This window comes from Drosophila albomicans, chromosome 3 (assembly GCF_009650485.2).
Source record: "Drosophila albomicans strain 15112-1751.03 chromosome 3, ASM965048v2, whole genome shotgun sequence".
Lineage (NCBI taxonomy): Eukaryota > Metazoa > Arthropoda > Insecta > Diptera > Drosophilidae > Drosophila > Drosophila albomicans.
The window spans coordinates 18371437-18391611 of NC_047629.2; the positions used below are offsets into that span (position 1 = coordinate 18371437).

General features: G+C 39.0%; 1 protein-coding gene across 18 annotated transcripts in view; it reads left to right on the forward strand.

Annotated features, from left to right (window-relative positions):
- Positions 1 to 20175, forward strand: part of LOC117568183 (trichohyalin) — a 44230-nt gene that overhangs the window by 9992 nt on the left and 14063 nt on the right. For 10 of the 18 annotated variants that reach the window (XM_052006190.1, XM_052006188.1, XM_052006187.1 and 7 more), the window contains one exon: positions 14680 to 16251. The exons of 5 other annotated variants lie outside the window; for them this stretch is intronic. In XM_052006190.1, coding sequence (XP_051862150.1) covers positions 14680 to 16251 — 1572 coding nt within the window. Of the gene's footprint in view, positions 1 to 3109; positions 3164 to 5027; positions 7495 to 14679; positions 16252 to 20175 lie in introns of those variants that run through there. 3 more of the 18 variants (XM_052006196.1, XM_052006197.1, XM_052006204.1) reach the window with 3 other exon arrangements.

Sequence of the window (20175 nt, forward strand, 5' to 3'; positions counted from 1 at the left end):
GCAACACTTTTGCTTCGTTTTGCCAGAGTCTTAAACTTTCAATTTAACTTTAATCCTAGCATTTGCGGTTGTTCGTAGTGTTTAATTTCAGTTCACACACACCAACACACATACATACACACACACACTTTAACACACGTCTGTTAAATGCTTTGTCAGTTGTTTAATTAATTTGAAATGTTCCAATTTTGTATTTTGCCTGCCCCCAAAAAGTCATCGAAATGCAAATGTATCAGCTACAAACATCACTTCAATAGCTTACACACACAATCACACTCACACACACACACACACACATACTCACATACACAATCACAGCGAGACAGATTGGCACAACTCATTGTTCGTCATTTGCATCACTTGCATCGCCTTTTTACAATATGTGGGGCAAGCAGCACAGCGTAATAAAATTCAATTTGTTGCATACATTTTGCTGCAGACTGTCGCCATTGTTTTTCATGACCCCCTCCTTCCCCCTCCTTCCCCCGGGGGAAAAGCGAAGCTTTGTCGTGCCCCCATTAGACTTTATTGCTTGCCATTATGCAACAAGGAAAATGCATTTCGATTTGCATCATAATTCATACTTATAGCAGCTGAAACAGCTCGAAGTTCTTCATTGCACCACATGCCGAGCGAAGTTGTCTGCCCCAATGCGTCATGTATTGTGTAGTGTAGTGTTTATTATCCTGGGAAATCTATTGAAAACTGCCTCGGAGTTTGACAATTGTGACTCATCTAGACAGACGACTGGCGAGTGGCGACTGACGACTAGCGACTAGCGACTGGCGAGTGGAGTCCCCAAGGATAGCAAACTGCTTATTACTCATATCCCGGACATTGTTGTGGCTGAAGAAAACCCTCTATAATTACTTGTAGGACGAGCCAAAGCCTGCCCACAGATAACATGCGTATACATAATGCCATATATTAAGCTCACGCTCTATCTCCCTCTCTCTCTGTCTCTCCCTCTCCCACCACTTGTTCCACTTAAAGGCTGACCAGTGTCCATGGCATGTCAACAAAAGCGTCGGAGCATACACAATGCCCAAGTCCAATCCCTATCGCCTCTCATGGGGTGGCGCATAAATAACCTTGATGGCAGGCAAACAGCACAGAGCAGCAGAATAGATACGAATATCTTACTTGTGTATTTAAGGCGTCTCTTCGCTCTCTCTCTCTCTCTCTTTTTCTCTGGCTCTTAGCTTCGACTGATCCCATTGCTAAGTGCAGTTGTAGTTTGCTTTTGTTCATTCAGCTGCTGGCACTTTAGCTTCTTCTTCAGCATCAGCTTTAGCTTTGGCTTTGGCTCGCTGCCCACTTGGCAATTTACGAGTGTATTCGCATTTTATTCACGCATCAACCGAATGATGCCGAAAACACATGCTGCGGCAATTGTACAATTTTATATACTCGAAGTGCGCCTTGGGCGGTTTCTGTTCGAAATGAATTTGTCACTCGCGGCAGGACAACACAAGCTCTGAATAACCAGGGACATCAGTAATTAAAAATCGTCAGTTCAAAATGTGACAGCAACAACAAGAACAGCGACAACAACTGCCAAACAAATAACTGCTGCAATAGCAACAACAATTTCACTTCGCTTCTTTCCTGCTGTTGTTTTTTTTTTGCTTGTTCCTTCGTTTTATTTTTATACCCTGTATTCATAGGGTAGAAGGATAGTATAACTTTGTGATGAAATATAACAGATGGAGGCACTTCTGACGCCATAAAGAAAATATAGTCTTCATTCTTGATCAACAGCCAATACAAGACTATAAGAGATAGAGCTCTTATTTTGTTTGTCAGCACATTAATATACCAGCACATTAATATACCATTAATTTGGTATACCAATACACCAAATATGCATTTCGATGTAATAACTTGGTATACCAATATACCAAATATAAAGTGCAGTATATTTATTCGGTATACCGGTATGGCAAATATAAATTTCGGTACATTAATTTAGTATACCAATATACCAAATAAATGAAATTGGCATCCAATATACCAAACATACATTGCGGTATACCATATTTAAATTTCGGTATATTAATTTGGTATACAAATATACATTTCAGTATTTATTTATTCGGTATATCAGTATACCAAATATACATTTCGGTATATCAAATTGGTATTCCAATAAATAGCAAATGTGCGTTTTGGTATATTAACTTGGTTTACCAGTATACCAAATATACATTTCGATGTAGTTCAGACTATTTTCGGTATATTAGTTCGCGTAGCGGGTATCTCACAGTCTGCTTACTTGTTTTTTGTGTTTTTGTGCTCTTGCATTTCCAAGAGTGGGCGAGCAATTAAAAGTTGCGTATACGCCGCATGTGAGAGGCGGCCGAAAAGCGAGCAATCAGTGTTGTTTTGTTGCCACTGCCACTGCCACTACCGATGCCGATGCTGATGCTTTTGTTGCTGGGTCGAGGTCAGCTCGTTGTTTCATTCCAATTGCATTTCCTATATATCCAGTATTGTATATAGTATATGCACAGTTTAGTTTAGCTCAATGCTGTTTCGGTCTTTTCACGCTATAAACCTATGTCAGATGTACTCGTAATTAATAGTTGCCATCGAACAACCTTCTAGCTAAAAAGTTGCCCGCATTGTTCCATGTGCCTTCGTTCTCTATTGTATTAGTATTTACTTTAATCAACTTTAGAGTAAACTTGAATTTTTACTTTTCCATTATTAATAACTCGACTTCATCTTTATGGCAATTGCTCATCAATTGCATAGTTTTTAATGAATACAAAAAGAATTTTCCCATAAGTAATGGCTGCCCAGGCAGACTTGTGTCATGGCCATTTCTTACATAACTAAAGCTTACGCATTTTTTCAATGCGTGTCGCTCTCTGTATGTGTGTGTGTGTGTCAATTTTTTATTAACATTTTATATGAGCATTTATGTGGCGCCACTTGGTCTGCCTGACACTGCCTCCATTAGCGTGTGTCTGTGTGTCTGTTGTATGTATATATATGATATTTATATATATGTAGTATAACGAGCAGTTTGCCCTCTGTGGGAGCAGTGAGCCGTAAGAATCGCAAGAAAACTACAAAACCTTCTCTCTATCTCTCTCACACACAGCTTGATTTGGAGCGTGAAATCAAGAAATATGCTCAGGAGGAGCAGGGGGTAAGGGTGAGTAGTTGTCACACATTTTAGCCGTTTGTTGTTTTTAGCCGCTCTCACGAGCTCGAGCCAAAGTATTTTGCACTTGCCTTCTTTATCCATTTCTCTATCTCTTCTTATCCACTATCCACTCTTCTTAGCCCATTGCCCATTATCCATTAGCCATTGCCCATCGCCCATTGCCCATCGTTTGCTTTGAGTAGGCCACATGACCTGGCATAGTTGCACGGCTCTAAAACTGTCGATGAATGGCAGCCACATTCAAATATTCATGCTGTTTGAATCCCCCATTCCGTTACACCCCCGACCCCAATTCCTGGCCAGGACAAATTACCAAGCTATGCAAAACGGCGCCAATGCCTGAATTTTAATTAGCATGCAAAGAGAAACCGAGCGATAAAGAGAGAGAGACAGCAAGAGAAAGAGAGCGACTGAAGAAATGGAGTAAAGGGCACAAGGATACATCCATGCATACGCATAAATAATAATGGCAGTGGGTGTCTAACTGTGTGTTTGTGTGTGTATGGCTGTAGCTGCGGCTGCTGCCTCGTTATTATACATGAAATGCCTGGCAGCTCAACTCTAAATATATTGCGCCAGGACACAACGCGCCGTGCGAGACGCTTTGTTTGGCCGAGGGCATAAAATAATTACGCGGCTTGCCACAAAATTCATTTTACTGTCAAACTAACAAACTCTGTGTGTGTGTTTGTGCGCACACAAGTTTATAAACTACGAGTGTCCCAGGCCATGTCCTTGTCGTGTCCTGAACAAACGCAATGCAATTACAAAGCGCGTTGATAGAATTCGTTTATTTAGCGTCGTGTGCAGCAACAGCAGCAGTTGAAATGAAATGAAAACAATTAAGCCGGAAACGGAAATACGCAGTGAAAATGCGCTAGACTTCTGGCACTGACTCGCCAACAAAACCACTGCAGACAAAGGAAGGAAGAGACAGAGAGAGAGGCAGATGCAGCAGCATCCTTTTATACACAAATCTAACCAGTCTCATCATTGGGCAAATGCCATCACATGCGATGCCTACTCAAAGTGTCAGCTTCAATTGATTTATCGATTTCCAGGCAATTGAATTTCAATTTTAAATGGCCAAGCACAAACATTCACCCCACTGCGTTACATTGCATTCAATGCAGTTGTCTCTGATGTTGTCCAACTGATTGCAGTTGGGGCTTTTGTGTGCCACCTCACACAACACAACACAACAAACACACACTGCACAGTGCACAGTGCACACACAAAACTAATAAGCGAGAAACTAGGACACCAGCTGCAAAAATGTGTGTTGTGTGGGAGAGTTTGTTGAATTGATTTCTTATAAATAGAATAAAGTTAAAGCAATGCGGCTTCAATGCGGATGTTTAACAAAAGAGCAAGATAAAAGCTTTTCCATGGAACTACTTATTAGCTGCCTGTTTTTATCCCGTAATATTAAAAGTACAGCCAGATAATAGCATCCCCTACAAATTCTTACTGAATCTGCTGACTATTGTGTTGCTGAAATACGAAATTTAAAAACTCTATTATGCTGCAGTTAAAAAAAATGCCGTCTGCTTTCTTATGCTCTTTAGCGGCATTTTATGTATTATGAGCAAAAGCCTAGAGAAAAAAGTGCACATAATCTTAACCGTCGACTCATAAAAGTTATACAGTTTTATGCATTTTTAAAGAGCAATTTCCAAGTTTTCTGCCCAGTTGATTTTTAAACCGGAAAGTTTAAATTGTGTTGCCTACTTTCGAGCGTCGAGCGGAAGTAAACACAGAGATAGTGAAGTTAATAACATGCATTGATGCTGTACGTGGCAGCACGAACTAATCGAAAGGCCATCATACACACACATATATATATATATATATGTATGTACTATAGTAAATGCCCCATGCGCAGCACTTTTGCTTTCATTTGCAACAATTGGAGGCGACACTCGCATAAAAACAGCTGCTGGCAGCGAGACTGCAAACTGCATTTATGTCAGACGCACGCGCTACGGTCATCAAATGCAAAGCTGGAAGCTGGCAATGCCAATGCAATGTTGCAACGAGCAACGAGCAACAGCAACAGCAGCATCAACAGCAGCAGCAGCTGCTGCAAGGATAACGTTCCCAGCGAGTAAATCCCAATGTTTGCTGTTTAGCACAAACGATGTCTGCTAATTTGTGGTAAAGCAAAAAACACACACACACACAGAAAGACGACTAGAAGAAAGCAAAAAGCATTGCACACTCACGACAAGCTCACGACAAAGTCGCCAATCAATAAATGCAAAAGCAAAGCACGCCAAACCGAGTGAAATAAGCTTTTGAGCGTAAAACGTAAAAGCTTTTGCGGCGCTTTGCAAAAAACGAGCCAAAGTTGTAAAGCTTCAGCCAGCCAGCCAGCTGCTAACACTTGCCGTATGCCGACAAGAGCCGAACGTCGTAAGCCGAACCGAACACACCCGAATGCCGATTGCCGATTGCCGAGTGCCAAGTGTTAAGCGACGAGTGGCGAATGCACCGCTTGGCGCACACCACATGACGCTTTTTGAGCTAAACCGAAGCTGAGTCGATATTTTGCGCTCAATCGAAGCTTCGCCTCGCTGTGTAGGCCGCTGCTGCTTGAAAATGCCAAAGGGGCAGCTGGCAGTCGCCTATTCGCCCCTCGCGTCCCTTTCGCCTATAGCCAGCTGCCTGCTGCCAAACTGTCTCAATGGTCTGGCCTCGTGGGCGCGAAAGCTTCGCAGGCGCGGACAGTTGTATACGCAACGTTTTAGCTAACGAGCACGAGACACGGACCGAGTTCCCCCAAAGCGCGACGCGTACGCATCGAAAGTGTGACTGCCAGTCAAATGATTTAGTCTCAGTCGAAAAAAAGAAAGAAAGAAAACCACACAAAAAAACGAAAGGAATATATATCTATATTAGAAACATCAGCTATTTTATTGTTAATGTAAATAAGTGCATACAATTGTTATGTACATACAGATTTAGGGTAGTAATCGGTAAAATCGGTTTGCTCCAATTTGTGAGCCAAATTGTGCCATAAATAAAACTGAGAAACGAGGCAGCAAAAAAAGAAAGCAGCAAGCAGCAGCAAAAAAAATCGTGGCGCGAACGTGTGTGCCAGAAAATCATTGAGCAAAAAATATAAAAATCCTTCAAAAGGATGTAAAGCATTTCAAATTTGTGCCTTTACCTGCAAATCGCACTTTGTGTGTCTGTGTTTTCGTGAGCTTCCAAAAAAAAAAATACAAATATCAACAAAAAAATACGAAAAAAGCAAAAAGTAGGAAAGTATATAAATATACAACAACAACAACAAAAGAAACGCAGGAGCAAAAGTGCACTTTCAATTAAAAAGCTAGCCACAGCAGCTCTGCAGGAACGCAGCAGCAGCAGCAGCCGCAGTCGTGGCAGCACAGGCAGCGCATAAAATCAATATTTTTGTTTAAGCAGCAGCAGCAGCAGCAGCAGCGGCAGCCAAAAATCTGCGACACAACCAACAGCAGCAGCAGCATTAACTAACAACAACAACAACAATATTCAAAAGAATTTGCCAGCACAAACGACAAACAACAGCAACAACAAAAACAACGACAACAACATCAAGAACAGCAGCGAATTTCTTTCTTGTAGCCAGCGTCGTCGTCAACGTCGCCGTCGCTGTCGCCGTTGACGTCGACTTCGCAGCCGCTGTAATCAACTTTTATTTTGCGCTGAGCTGAGCGAGCGAGCGTCTTGGGGCTGTGTTTTTATAATATATACACACACATATTTGCACTTGGCTTGGTGTCGCTAGCTGTCTGTGTATGTGTTAGTGTGTGTGTGTGTGTCTCTGCCAGCGTCTGTGTGTCTGTGTGTGAGCCAGAAGGTTACACTAAGCAGACGGCGCTAAGAAGCAGGAAGCAGCAGCAGCAGAGCAACATCGTCAGATAATAGGCAAAGAAGACGAGAGCGACACAGTAACTAGGAAGTTGCTGTTAGCGGTTTATTATTGTATTACTAGAACAACAACAGCAACACACATACGCATACGTCCAGAAGACACACACACATACGCAGGCTGAACGCACATGCAGCTAGTCTGACACCTGCGCACAACTTGGAGGCAACTCAAATTACATAAATAGCAATAGGGCCTAAGTGAAAGGCCGCCGCAGTACAACGAACTGCAGCTGCAGCACATATTTGCATAGCAGCAACAACAGCAGCAACAGCAACAGCAGCAGCAGCAACAACAACAATAACAACGAAAACAACAGCAACATTTTAAAGTCAAGGCATTTAGCAGCGGCACAGCGTAAAGCGAGAAACCTATGGACAATGCCTATGTCTACTATAAGGTACTGTAGTTGGGCAGAACAATCAGAAACAACTCGAAGCAGGCGCAAAACAATCTTCAGACAGTCAGTCAGTCAGTCAGTCAATCAGCCATCATCATCAGTTCATCATCAACTCAACTCAACTTAACAACTGCAATAAATAACAAAATTGAAAACAAAACGTCACCTTCATCAATAACAAACGCACACAAACGCACACACACAGATGGACAGACAGACAGACAGACAATACACACACAATATCAAACAAGGCTCGTCATCAAGTCATCAACAGTTCGATTGTCATTCTATCATCACACAACTTCACTCAAACGTCATGTCGCCACTCGTTCAACGTTCAACGTTCAACATTCAGTGTTCAATGGCAACTGCAAATGTCCCGCACACAATGCAATGCACCAACCAAACCAACACTACTAGACACAGACCCGATGAATACCCTTTCTACGCAAAAAGCCCCTCAATCAAAAAAAAAAAAACCACACACAAAAAAAAGGAGCAGCAATGTCTGCCTCAAATGTCAGAGACTGTGAGAGACTGAGAGGGAGACAAACAAAGTGCAACCCTTGTTAAGTTAGCAAACAAAAAAGCGGAATAAATAAATCAGGGAATGTTCCAGGAGCAAGGGAGTAAGGGGAAGAGTGTGTGTGTGTGTGTGTGCTTGGTGGGGCAGGTCAGTAGTTTTGGATTACCAATTATTTTCCAAGTTTTTTGCTGCTGCTGCAATGCAGCCAAGTTAATGTCTTGGCCATGCGCCACACGCACACACACACACACAATAAATTCCCAGAAATGTCTTTACACAGCGGGTGGCATATACTATATATAGTATATGTAGTAGTAGTAGTTTGTTAGGGTTGCATTTTGTGGGTAGAAACTCTTATGCTAATCGAATCGTAAAACACTTTTAAAGGTCACCGTGCGTAATTAGTGAAATTTGGCATCATCGAATGAGCTCAAGTGCAAACTCAGCAGGCAGGCAGGCAGGCAACCAGTCGGTTCCCTTTCACACACACAGCTCACCCCACCCCCACACGGCAGTCTATTCAAAATGAAAAACGTGCAGACATGCACTGTACTCGATGCTCTGTGTGCTCTGTATGCGCTGTACAATGCAACTTTGTCCGTGTCCGTGACGTACGGCCATCCGCTCATTAGCAAAAAGCCCCCAACGCGTGCCACAATTGTTCTAAATGCGACAGACAAAACTGCAAGTGTACGTGTGTATGGGTGTGTGTGTGAGTGAGTGTCAGTTTGAATGTGAGTGAGTGCAAATTAAGCTCACAATAAGTTTGCAAGCGACTAAGATACCTAGCAATGCCAAAGAGTCAAGGATTTCAAATGATGCGCCCAAAAGTATGCAACAAAAAGTTGTATTAAAATTCAAGCAATCGCTTTCGTGAATAGAAGGATTTTAAATGCGGCGCCGAAAAGTAGGCAACAAAAAATTGTACAAGAAATTCGTGCTCTCAAGTCAGAACAAACACTTTTTTTTGCAATTCTCGTGCAATTATTTGACATTCAAACTTTTTATTGGCACAAAACTTTGTACAAGAAAATAGGAATTTCACTAAAGCAGAGACTTAAGTGCCGTAACAAATCAATTTTCGACTGCATTGCTAGTTGAACATGGCTGCTGTGCATATACAACAGTGTGCAGGGTAGCATAAAAGATGAAAAGAGGACAATGCCAACGCACCAAACACTCTGCACTTCATAAATGTCACTTGAAATACATTTCTTGCTTAACCCTCTCAGACCAGGACACAGCTGCATAGCAGCGCATCCACACGTGCGTGTGTTGAGACAATTGCCAGAGAAATGTAATGTAATGACGGCACAGCGCCTCCTGCTGATGTTTATACAGATGGGGGGATCAGTCAGTTTGCTGTCTGGCCTTGCAGCCTCATTCAAAACGTGATGATTTGTCATAATTACAAGGCGCAAAGTTGCAACTGCTGCTCGCCAAACTCGACTTCAATTGTGGGGCCTAAATCTGATGTTTCACTTGTGAAGTGGCAGGCGACGAATAGAGTAAGGGAAGGAGGGGAAAGCAGGACTTTGCTGATTTGTGGGGTTGTTTGCTTTCTTGGCCTGGACGGGGTTTTTATTCAAGTCATAAAAAGCCACATGTTTTCGAGCTGTGCTTGCGCTTTATTTGGCTGCGTGTTTTACAATATCTTTTTATGTGTTTATTTTTAATTTTATGATTTGAGCGGAGCACACGCAGACCAACGAAAATAGCAAACAGTGAAATAGGCACAGAAAACGCCAACAGAACTCACACAAACTCTTACAAACACAAACACAGACACACTCACACTCACATACATATACTCATGCTCTACTACATGTGTACTTTTGCACTTAACACACTTATTGTTGGGCATTTTTTCTCGTTTTTTTGTTTTTTGTTTGCCACAGCCACATTGCTTTGGTGCCTTTGGCTTTGGCTTTTGCTACTTGCTTATTTTCATTTGCCTTTGGATTTGCCGTTTCTTCTCTCTTTGTTTCCGCCACCCACCCGCTCCATCTCCCGCCGCCATCCCCTTTGCTCCTTCGTTTTCTTTGTCTTTGTGTTTCATTTCATTTGAGTTCCTGTAACGACCCCCGTGTCTCGCCGCAGAGTGTGCCGCATCCTGCCTCTCTGTCTAACGTACCCTTGCCTTTAACGCAGAGATATCGTTATTGTGTTCTCTGTGCACACACACATACACATACAGAAACATACACACCCCCACACACATACAGTTAAGCACATACATACACATTGCGACACATATGACGTATACGTAATAACCTTGTAACCAAAATGTTGTTATTTCGGGCCACATTCATTGAGTGTGACTGTATGTGCGAGTGTGTGAGTGTGTGTGTGTACAGTTTTTTATTTCTCTCTTTGGTGTGTGTATGTATGCGTGTGTGTGTGTGTGTGAGTGTGCCAAAGTTCTTGGCATTATTTGAAGTGTGCGAGTCACTTTAGCTGCTCACCTGCTCTCTCTCAGTTTCACATTTAGTCTCTTTTATTTTTCTCTTCTTCGCCTCTGTCTCTCTCTCTCTTTCTCTTTGTATATAAGTATTTCTCCCACTCTCTCACTCTCTCTATGTCTCTCTCTTGTTCTCTTGCTGTGTGTGGCTTGGCATAATTTCTAAATTTATACTTTAAACTCGTGCCTTTATTATACTACTATAAACACATAGCCTCTTAACCGATTAATCTTAACTGTTGGTGTTAATTGTCGTGTGTTTCAAATTAAATGTTTTTTATATATTGTTCGTACATTTTATTCACATACTTTTTACACTTACCTAACATAATTAACTACAAACGGCAGTCTTTTCGTTTATTTATTACAAGTTCCAGTTGATCAACATCTGAAATTAAAGTTACTTTTCAACATTTTAATTAAATTGATCAACTTCCAGTTCCATCACATTCCAAATTCCAATACCGTAGCAATTCCACAAAAATTTCTATAGTATATCTTTAGTAAATTTCATTTCTTAGTTGAGTATGCTAGTTAAATTTTTATGAAATTGTTATGACAGTGGAATGTGAATAAATTTAGACGGTCACAAAAAAAGTTTAAATTAAAATATATTTCACTTAATTTCTTTCCAAAGAAAATTGCATATAGAATTAAATTTTTGGTTCATGAGTAGAATTAAACCCGCCTGAGTTTTAACTACAACTTAGTGCTAAAGTTTGCAATACAATTTGATAATTTTATATTTTCTATACACTGCCGTTTTGGTTAATATTCTGACTATGTTTTAGTTAGCATTGTACGGAATGCTGTTTGAATTCTTAATTTTGCCGTTACATAATCAAAAAGTAATATAAACACTTTTACACACCTACACACAAAACACAAAGCAATTTAAACAATGACAACCAAAACAAAAAACAAAAAAAAAATAAGAAAAAAAAACAATGGAAATTTTTAAAATTATCTTAAAGCAATTAAATCGATTAACAACAACTATTAGTGAACTGTGATTTATTTAGCATACAAGAATAATTCTTTTGTCATTTTATTGCCAAAAGATGCAGATTTTTTCACGAAACTTATCGATTGTAATGGCTCCAATAATTGGCTTTTTTATATGCAAAAGAAACAAATAAAAAGAAATCAAACTAAAACTCAAAAAAAAAAAAAAAAACACTTTAAACGATGAAAGCGAGATACTTGTATTTGTTTCCAGAATTGATCATTTTCAATTACATACATCTATAACATATTTTGTTGTTGTTCTAAAAGCAAACACAAAACGAAGCAAAACAATAGAATATGCAATGACCAAAAAGGTTGAACCAAAAGTTTTAAGCAAAAATCCAAAAAAAGAATAAAAAAAAATTAAAACTTTTAAATTAAAATCGTATGCAACTATTTACAATATGCTTTTGTAATATTTTCGCACTTATAAAAAATATAAACAAAATCAGAGATTACAGCTAACCAGAAAAAAAGTCAAAAGCTAGACGGGCTTAAAAACGAAAACTCAAAAAAAAAAAAACAAAAAGAAAGAGAAAGCAAACAAAATGTAGGCAAGGAAACTACTGACAAATCTCTTTGACGATAAAATGATAAAACAATTATGACCTGTATATACTTACATACGAACCTCCTAAACATCAATCTATCATATAGTATATATATATGCATATATATGAATATATACCACACTTTCTAACTGTCTCTCTCTCTCTCTCTCGCTCTCTTACTCTCTCTGTCTCCTCTATTTCGCTGTCGCTCTATTCATATACTTAATCGAAACAATATTTATATGTATATGTATGTGTAATCCGCATATATGTATGTATATATTTATATATCCTTATATATATATACAATCCTCTCAAGTATGTTGTTTTTATTGCGTTACTTTGCTTTACAATGTGCCCAACACACAATGAGCACAACAACAACAACTTCTAAATATACAACCACAACTACAACAACAATAACAAGAACAACAATAAAGACGAACCTCCATCTGAATGGTATTCCCAACAATGTCTCTCTATCCGGCTAACATTCAGTCAGCCTACCATTCCATACCACGCCCCCTAACTGAACAATAAAAGACTGGCCGCCTGTTGCAAAATAAAATCTATACAATATATTACTTTTTGGTTTTGTAAATAACAAGAACGCGAATATCAACTGCATTCAATTCGAAATTAAAATTAGAAATTTGAAACTAACGACGACCAAGCAACCAACAAAGTCACACACACCACACACCTACCACTCGTTGGGTTCTAGCACATTCACACACACACACACATACACACGCAAATATACATATGCCACAACAAAACCAAAAACAACAACACAGATTCCAAACACAATCCATTTGAAAACTTAGCCGCAAAACACGAACTTGCGCTACAAATTCAATCAAACTCTCTCTCTGTTTATCTCTATCTCTGTGTCTCTCTCTCTCTCCTACACTCTGTCTGCCACAAAACTATTTATTGCTGTCTCTATCTATCTCTCTCTCTGTAATTCTAATTCTATCTCTGTCTATGTCACACTCACTGTCTGTCTAACTCTACTCAAATACTATTCAAAACCTCTACATATATATATCTATGTATATATATTACAATATATATATTACATATTATGTTTGTTTTTCACATAAACAAAAACATTAAACACACCAACAACAACAATTACAACTACAACTACTACACAGAAACAATTGTTTACAATATACTTTTGCACGTTATTTCTATAATGCATCTGAACTATATATTGTTATAAGTAATTTATGTTTCTTTCCTGCGTACAAGCAAAATACCAAATACCCAAAAATATACCATAACCATATACCAAAAATACCAAAATACCAGAATACCACAAAAACCAAGAAACAAAAAAACGAAATCAGAATCCAAGCGCATTTGTATGCCTCGCCACACATGTCGTATACGAAATATTCACTTAACCAAATCAAAACTAAATAACCTAACCGAAAAACAAAAAAACCAAACGAGCAGCGGCATACACATACAGACACGCCCACATTCCACAGTAATGGGCGTACTGCACATCAGAGTGTGGCTAACACACATACACACACACATATACACCTCCACACACACACACACACACACACACACACACACACAGTGACCCAGCCGCGTGGCCATCTCTCAAGTGACACACATTTCATGTTGCAAAAGACCCCCACTCTCTCTGTCTCTCTCTCTCACTCTCTCTCTGCCTCTCTCTCTCTCTACTATCCAGTCTCACCAACCAAAACGCCCCCTTGTTGAACTTTTAGGTGCAGTTTGCCAACAAAAAAACAAAACAAAAAAAAAAAAGAAAATATAAAACAAACAATGAAAATACCTATTAACAAAATAAAAACAAAGAAAAAGAAAACGAAAACAAACCTAAGAAACAAATGAATAATGAGAGTTAACTAAAAATGCTAAAGAGAAACAGAAACTTACAACTGAAACTGAAACTGAAACTGAAAGTCAAATAGAGAGAATTAATCTATTATTACAAAACCTTATTGTAAATTAAGCGCAATGAGAAAAGTGTTGAATCATTTGAATTAAGTTTACAAAAAAAAAACATTAAAAAAAATGAAACAATTTTTATAAAACTTGTAGAAAAACAACAAAAGCAATATAAAATATATAATTGAATTGAAATTTTTTAAGTACAAACAAAAAATATGGGGCCAAAATAGTCCGTAAGTGTTCGGGCAAAAATCGCTTTGGTTAATGTTATAAAATGTACAAAACAGAAGAAGAAACTTGTTGTTAAACCATATTTATGTTAGACATTATTGAATACATCCATTACTCGTGTGTATAATTGTAGTAAATTAATAATTCACTTATCATTTAGTACAATCTCGAGTATAAGAGAAACGAAGACAACGCGTACGAAAACTACAACTACAACAAAAACTACAGTTAAACCAAAAACAAAAAAACAGTACACCAAGACAAGCAACCAACTACTAAAATACAAAATAACTTAATAATGAATAATTAACTAAAATCAACAGCGAACAACCTTAAACAAAAATGAACTAAACTCGACATCAAAATAAAAAATATCAAAAAAAAAAAATACCAAAAACCAACACAAAGTTACAGTTACAGAAACAGCCACAACCAAAACAAAACAACCAATTTGAAATCGCCCATTTCAGATGTACAATAACTTCACGGGTGCCAGCGGAAGCCCCCCACTGCCAGATATCATTGGACAATATTACGGCCCAACCGGATACGGTGGAGCACCGCTCAACGGCTCATTTGCCGCCGGTCTAAGTGGCGCCGGCTATGGCAATGCCGCCTATGAGCTGTATGGGCCATCGACGTCAACGGGTTACCTGTACGATCCCACATCGTTGGCTGCAACCGCTGCCCAGCTGTATGGACAAACGTCACCGATACGAAGACGTCGGTATAGCATTGCGGGTTTGCCATCGGCAACAATGTACAATGATGTTTATGGGTATCCAGCGCCGCCGCTGCATCAGACGAGCTCCTCAAATATTGTGAATCTGTTGAATGAGGCGCACAAATCGATATCACGCTCATCGCAGATATTGAATTTGAGCCACCAGGCCAGACAGCTGGGGCAACCGGTGACGGTGACGACACCGCTGTCCGGCCGTGTGGTCTCCAGTTATCCAACGCTGCATGCGGGCGACACATCGCCGCCATATTTGAACGATAACCTGCTGCAAATGTCGACGAGCTTCTCATCCCAGCCCAATATGTACTTCCAGCCGCAGCCGACGCAGCTGACGGCCGCTCAAAGCGCCGCTGCGGCGGCTGCTCGACTGCGACCCGCCTACTCCGTATCGAATCTTGTCGCTGGCACTGGCCCTGGCTCTGGCTATCCAGGCAGCTGCAAGTACGGCGCGACGGGCTACGCGAATCCCTATCAAAGCGATCCACTCACCTCGGCCACCGGCGGCCCATATGGCCTTGGCCTCGGCGGCCTCGGCCTGGGTGCGGGCATGGGTTCGGGTCTCGGCCTGAGCGGCATGCCAGGCGGAGGCGGAGGCGGAGGCATCGGGGCCATGGGCAGCATAGGCCTGGGCCTGGGTCTGGGTCTGGGGGGTATGCCTGGGTCGGTATCACAACAGCAGCAGCGTCATCTCATGTCACACACACTGCATGCCTCAAATCCCGCCATTTCGCAGTACTATCAGCAGCACTCGCTACCGCCGACGGCCAGCTCGGCGCTGGCCTACAATCTGCATCAGCAGTTCGCCGGAACGCAACAACAGCAGCAGCAGAGTGGCCAGCAGCTGGGCCAGCCGCATTCGCATATACAGGCCTCGGTGCAGCAGCAGATGAACCCGCAGTATCAGTATCATGTGCATCAGCACCAGAACCATCTGCAAACCCATCCGCTGGCAGCGTTGGCCAACACAACCGGCCCCTTTGGCGGCACGCTGGCGAGCAGTGCTCGCGATGCCGCTGTAGCAGCTGGTGTTGGCTACGAGGGGCTGCATCATACACCGCATTCGGCACACTCGCATCTGCATTCGCATTCGCATCCGCATCATCACCATCCGGTTGGTCTGCATGCCTCGACATACCCGCACTCGTCATACTCGCATCATCATCATCAGCAACAACAACAACACCAGCATCAGCAACATCAGCAACACCACCAGCAGCAGCAACACCAACATCACCATCACTTGCCATACTCGAAACTAGACTTAGATTACCCGAAACTGCCGCAAGAGCATAAGCGACAAGTAAGTTTTAAATTTGACGTAGACACGCTATCCCTAGATTCCTAGATAATCGATAATCGATACTACTCGTTACTCTCTCTCTACTCTAACAACAACATACCAACAAAATTCAACTAATACTCGTATCGCATATAGCACATGCCCATCATACAAAAAAAAAAACAACTAAAAAAGAAAAAATACGTAATTCGAAAACCGAATCTGAAACTGAAGTTTGAAATCTTAAATCGAACAAATTCGGATTAATTGTTCAGCAATCTGAATCCGATAGCTAAACAATCTCTCGCTCTAATCGGAACCATATATATGTCTTTACTCAATCAAATCAAATTGAATCGAATCGAATCGAAGAGATATCTATAATGCATTTTACGCTTTCCTTCCCCCACACACCTCATAACGAAAGTTGTCAAAGGCCAACGACATTTGCAGTGTGCGGTTCTCGTATAGAACACCAATTATTATATAGTGAAAATATATATACTACGATATATACTTATATGGTATATCGACTAGGACTAGCCTAAGCATCAGAAGAGTAAGAAGAAGAAGAAAAGAACTATTGTTTTCATGTGCCATTTTAAAGTAGCGAACGAAAAAACAAAAACAAGTTAAGAAAACGAAGCAAAAAAAACAAAAACAAAACAAATTTTTCTATTCCTTTTTATTAGTATTATTAAAATATGGTTTCTATTCAGCTTGTTGTTGATTTGTAATATAAATTGAAATCATTGTTTTTTTTTTTGTTTTTTGTTTCGTTGTTTTGCATAGAGCACTCAGGGCAACTTTTCAGAGAAATTGTAAAAGAACTGTATAGAGATATTGATGAGAAATTCGTTTGAAAATTGAAATTTGAACAACTTTGCTCTTGACTCTCAAAAGTAAAAGACTGTAAATAACAACAAGAAAACAAGTGAAACTAAATGATATTTACTCATAAATGTAAAACCATTTATATATATAATTATAGTTATATACACATACCAAACCCAAGACAACAAAATGATGCAAAAATTGTTGAAATGAAATTAATATTGCAAATGTAATGAGATTTACTTTACTTTATTTGATACTCGAAGAACAAAACAAAAAACTTCAACTCGTATGTGTTAAGTTGAATTAAAGAAGCTTATATTATTACTTAAATCAAAACCTATATAAAAAAAAAATAAAAACGAAGAGTAATCGATACTTAGATACTTAATATAGCAAATTGTTAGTGCAACTCTCTAAAGAACAAGAATTACTAAAACTACCTAAGAACTACCTATACTACCTACGTATATGTGTATGTATAAGTCGCCCTCCTCCCTTAACTCAATACACACACACTTCCAATTTAGCCAAGCCTATGCAAGGACCTCTATACCCAAATCAACCTATAACTACCTATTACCTTCTATACCTATATAATACCTAACTAACCTAACTAGCTAAATTACCTACTAACCTCTAGACACTCCAATTGATAAGTACTAAACAAGTTCTCGTACTCGTATTTGCATAATAAATTGTCTCAATTACTTTAATCACACCCAGCCGCTAACTTGATTCGGTCAACTGTATTTTAGTTGCGTTTGCCGGTCTAATCAACCGGACGGACTTCACTCACTCTTCCAGCAAAAGACAACAAAAAAAAAGCAAAAAGAAAACGAAAGAAAGAAAAACGTTATCGTGTGATTAGCAATGAAGGTCAATTAAGTATATATGTAAAGATGATAAACAAATTTCTATTGTATCGTATGTAAAATCATCCAGTGAGATAGTTTTGCACCTGAGATGGGTAGAAGGAAAAAAAAGTAGAAGGGAAATGATATTGTATGATGAATAACAAACATCTGGCTGGATGTATTAGACTCTTTTTTTTTATTGGTTTATCCTCTGGCCAGTACTCGTAGGTGTGTGTGTTTAACACAACACTGGTTGCAATTTCAAAATAGTAAATCGAAAAGCAAATAAACGAAGAAGCATTCAAAATGTGTCTATGCAAATATTATACAAGAAACGTAACGAAACGAAACGAATCGAATAACACGAAAAGTAAAGTAAATAACAAAATGTATTATCTATTGTACCATGTACTATGTACGATGTTCATATATACATACATACATATATTGTATTCATTCTTATTACTTAGTATTCCAACTGAATATATTTATATAATTATACATCTATATACATATATACTATATATATATATACTTATAACTAGGTGCTTTTTACTTACAACTTGCAAGTTTTTCGTCTCAAAAACCGATCTCTCTTCTCTTTAATTTATCTGTTATTATTCGTGGTAGTTGTTCGGCTTCAAATTGCGTTCAGAAACAAACTCTTTTTCCAATCGAATTGAATCGAATCGAATCGAATAATTTTCTCAAAGAAAGTAAAACAATTTGTTATAGCTTACTAAGTAGTTGAAATCAAAAAAGTGGAGTTACTCTAATTTGTCTTATATAGTATAGCATACGTATAGCATAGCAAATACCAATTGTAGTTGTGCACAATCACAATCGAAACTAGTTCGATTTGATGTGTAAGAAGAGCTATCCGTATACAATATGATGGCCAAGCAATAAATACAAACAAACAAACTATTGTTGTGTTCATAGGAATCTTTAACTAACCGAAACTAAACTAACTCGACTACCAAAAACACAAAAACAAAAAAAATAATAACGTAGTGTCTTTAATTTACTCGTATTGTTTTTTTGTTTCTCCCCCTCAAGTGTAATCGCTCTCTAAAAACAAAAAGAAAAACAAAAAAAGAGTCTAGTCATATAAGGAAGGATAATAAGCTTAACACTAGCCAATTGAAAGCATTTATGTCAGCAGTTGCTGTCTGTGTAAAGGACATAATTAGATAACATACGTAGATAAATATTATTTGCATCAAATCTCATAGTTAGATAGTTGACATTTTGACATTGACATTTTGTTTTCAATTTTCCCATTTTGTTAGTTTATTTAACACACTGAGAACTTTGACAAGCAGATGGCATTTAATAATATGTACGACGATGAATCTTGAATATTTATACTTAATATTATACTACGTATATAACAAACAACAGCAACAACAACAACAACAATATTGTATTTATAATTATAATTAATTACTACTCCAGCGATACATATATATATATATACATAAATATATATTTATACACTGATTTGTATTTGTAAAACCTAATTAAGATTACTTCAGACTTAATTGAAACTTCTTTGAGCTCGAACTCGTAACTCGAATTCGATATCGAATTATCTGTTAAACTTAATCTAACTCTTAAGCATTATAAATGAACATTTCGAAAAGCAAACAATAAAATTTAACATGCGACAACCGAATGGAATAAGCCTAGTTCAGGTTCAAGTGTTACCAGCAAAGCAGCTCTAAGTGACCCCTTCTCCTAACTGACCCTCTTTACACACACACACACATAAACACGCACACATTTACACACACAAGCACACACACAGGGACACAACACTCAGTTGGGGCAACGACTTTTGCAGCCATCCATCCATATATACAATATACTCACATTGCCCAAGAACAATTTCAAAGTGTTTTGCTCGCTCGACCACTGCCACGACCACGCCCACTTCCACGCCCACACACCTTGCCCATTAAACATTGTTCATACGACATGTATAACCAGTCCACAACCCACCAACAGAATCACATTCAACACAATTGCGCCGCAATTTGCACCCAAAGAACTAACCAACAGATTCAAGCAAAACTTTTTACACACAAAAAAAAATCAAAAACTCGAAACTCTAAAAAAAAATAAAAAATATTTTAAATAATGAAAAAAGAGCAAAAAAAAAAAAAACAAACTAATTGTAGGCAGCAAAAGCAGCTGCGTTGTTGCTTTGCAGTTGTGATGCAATTTTTAAAATCTGGTCTGTCTTATATCT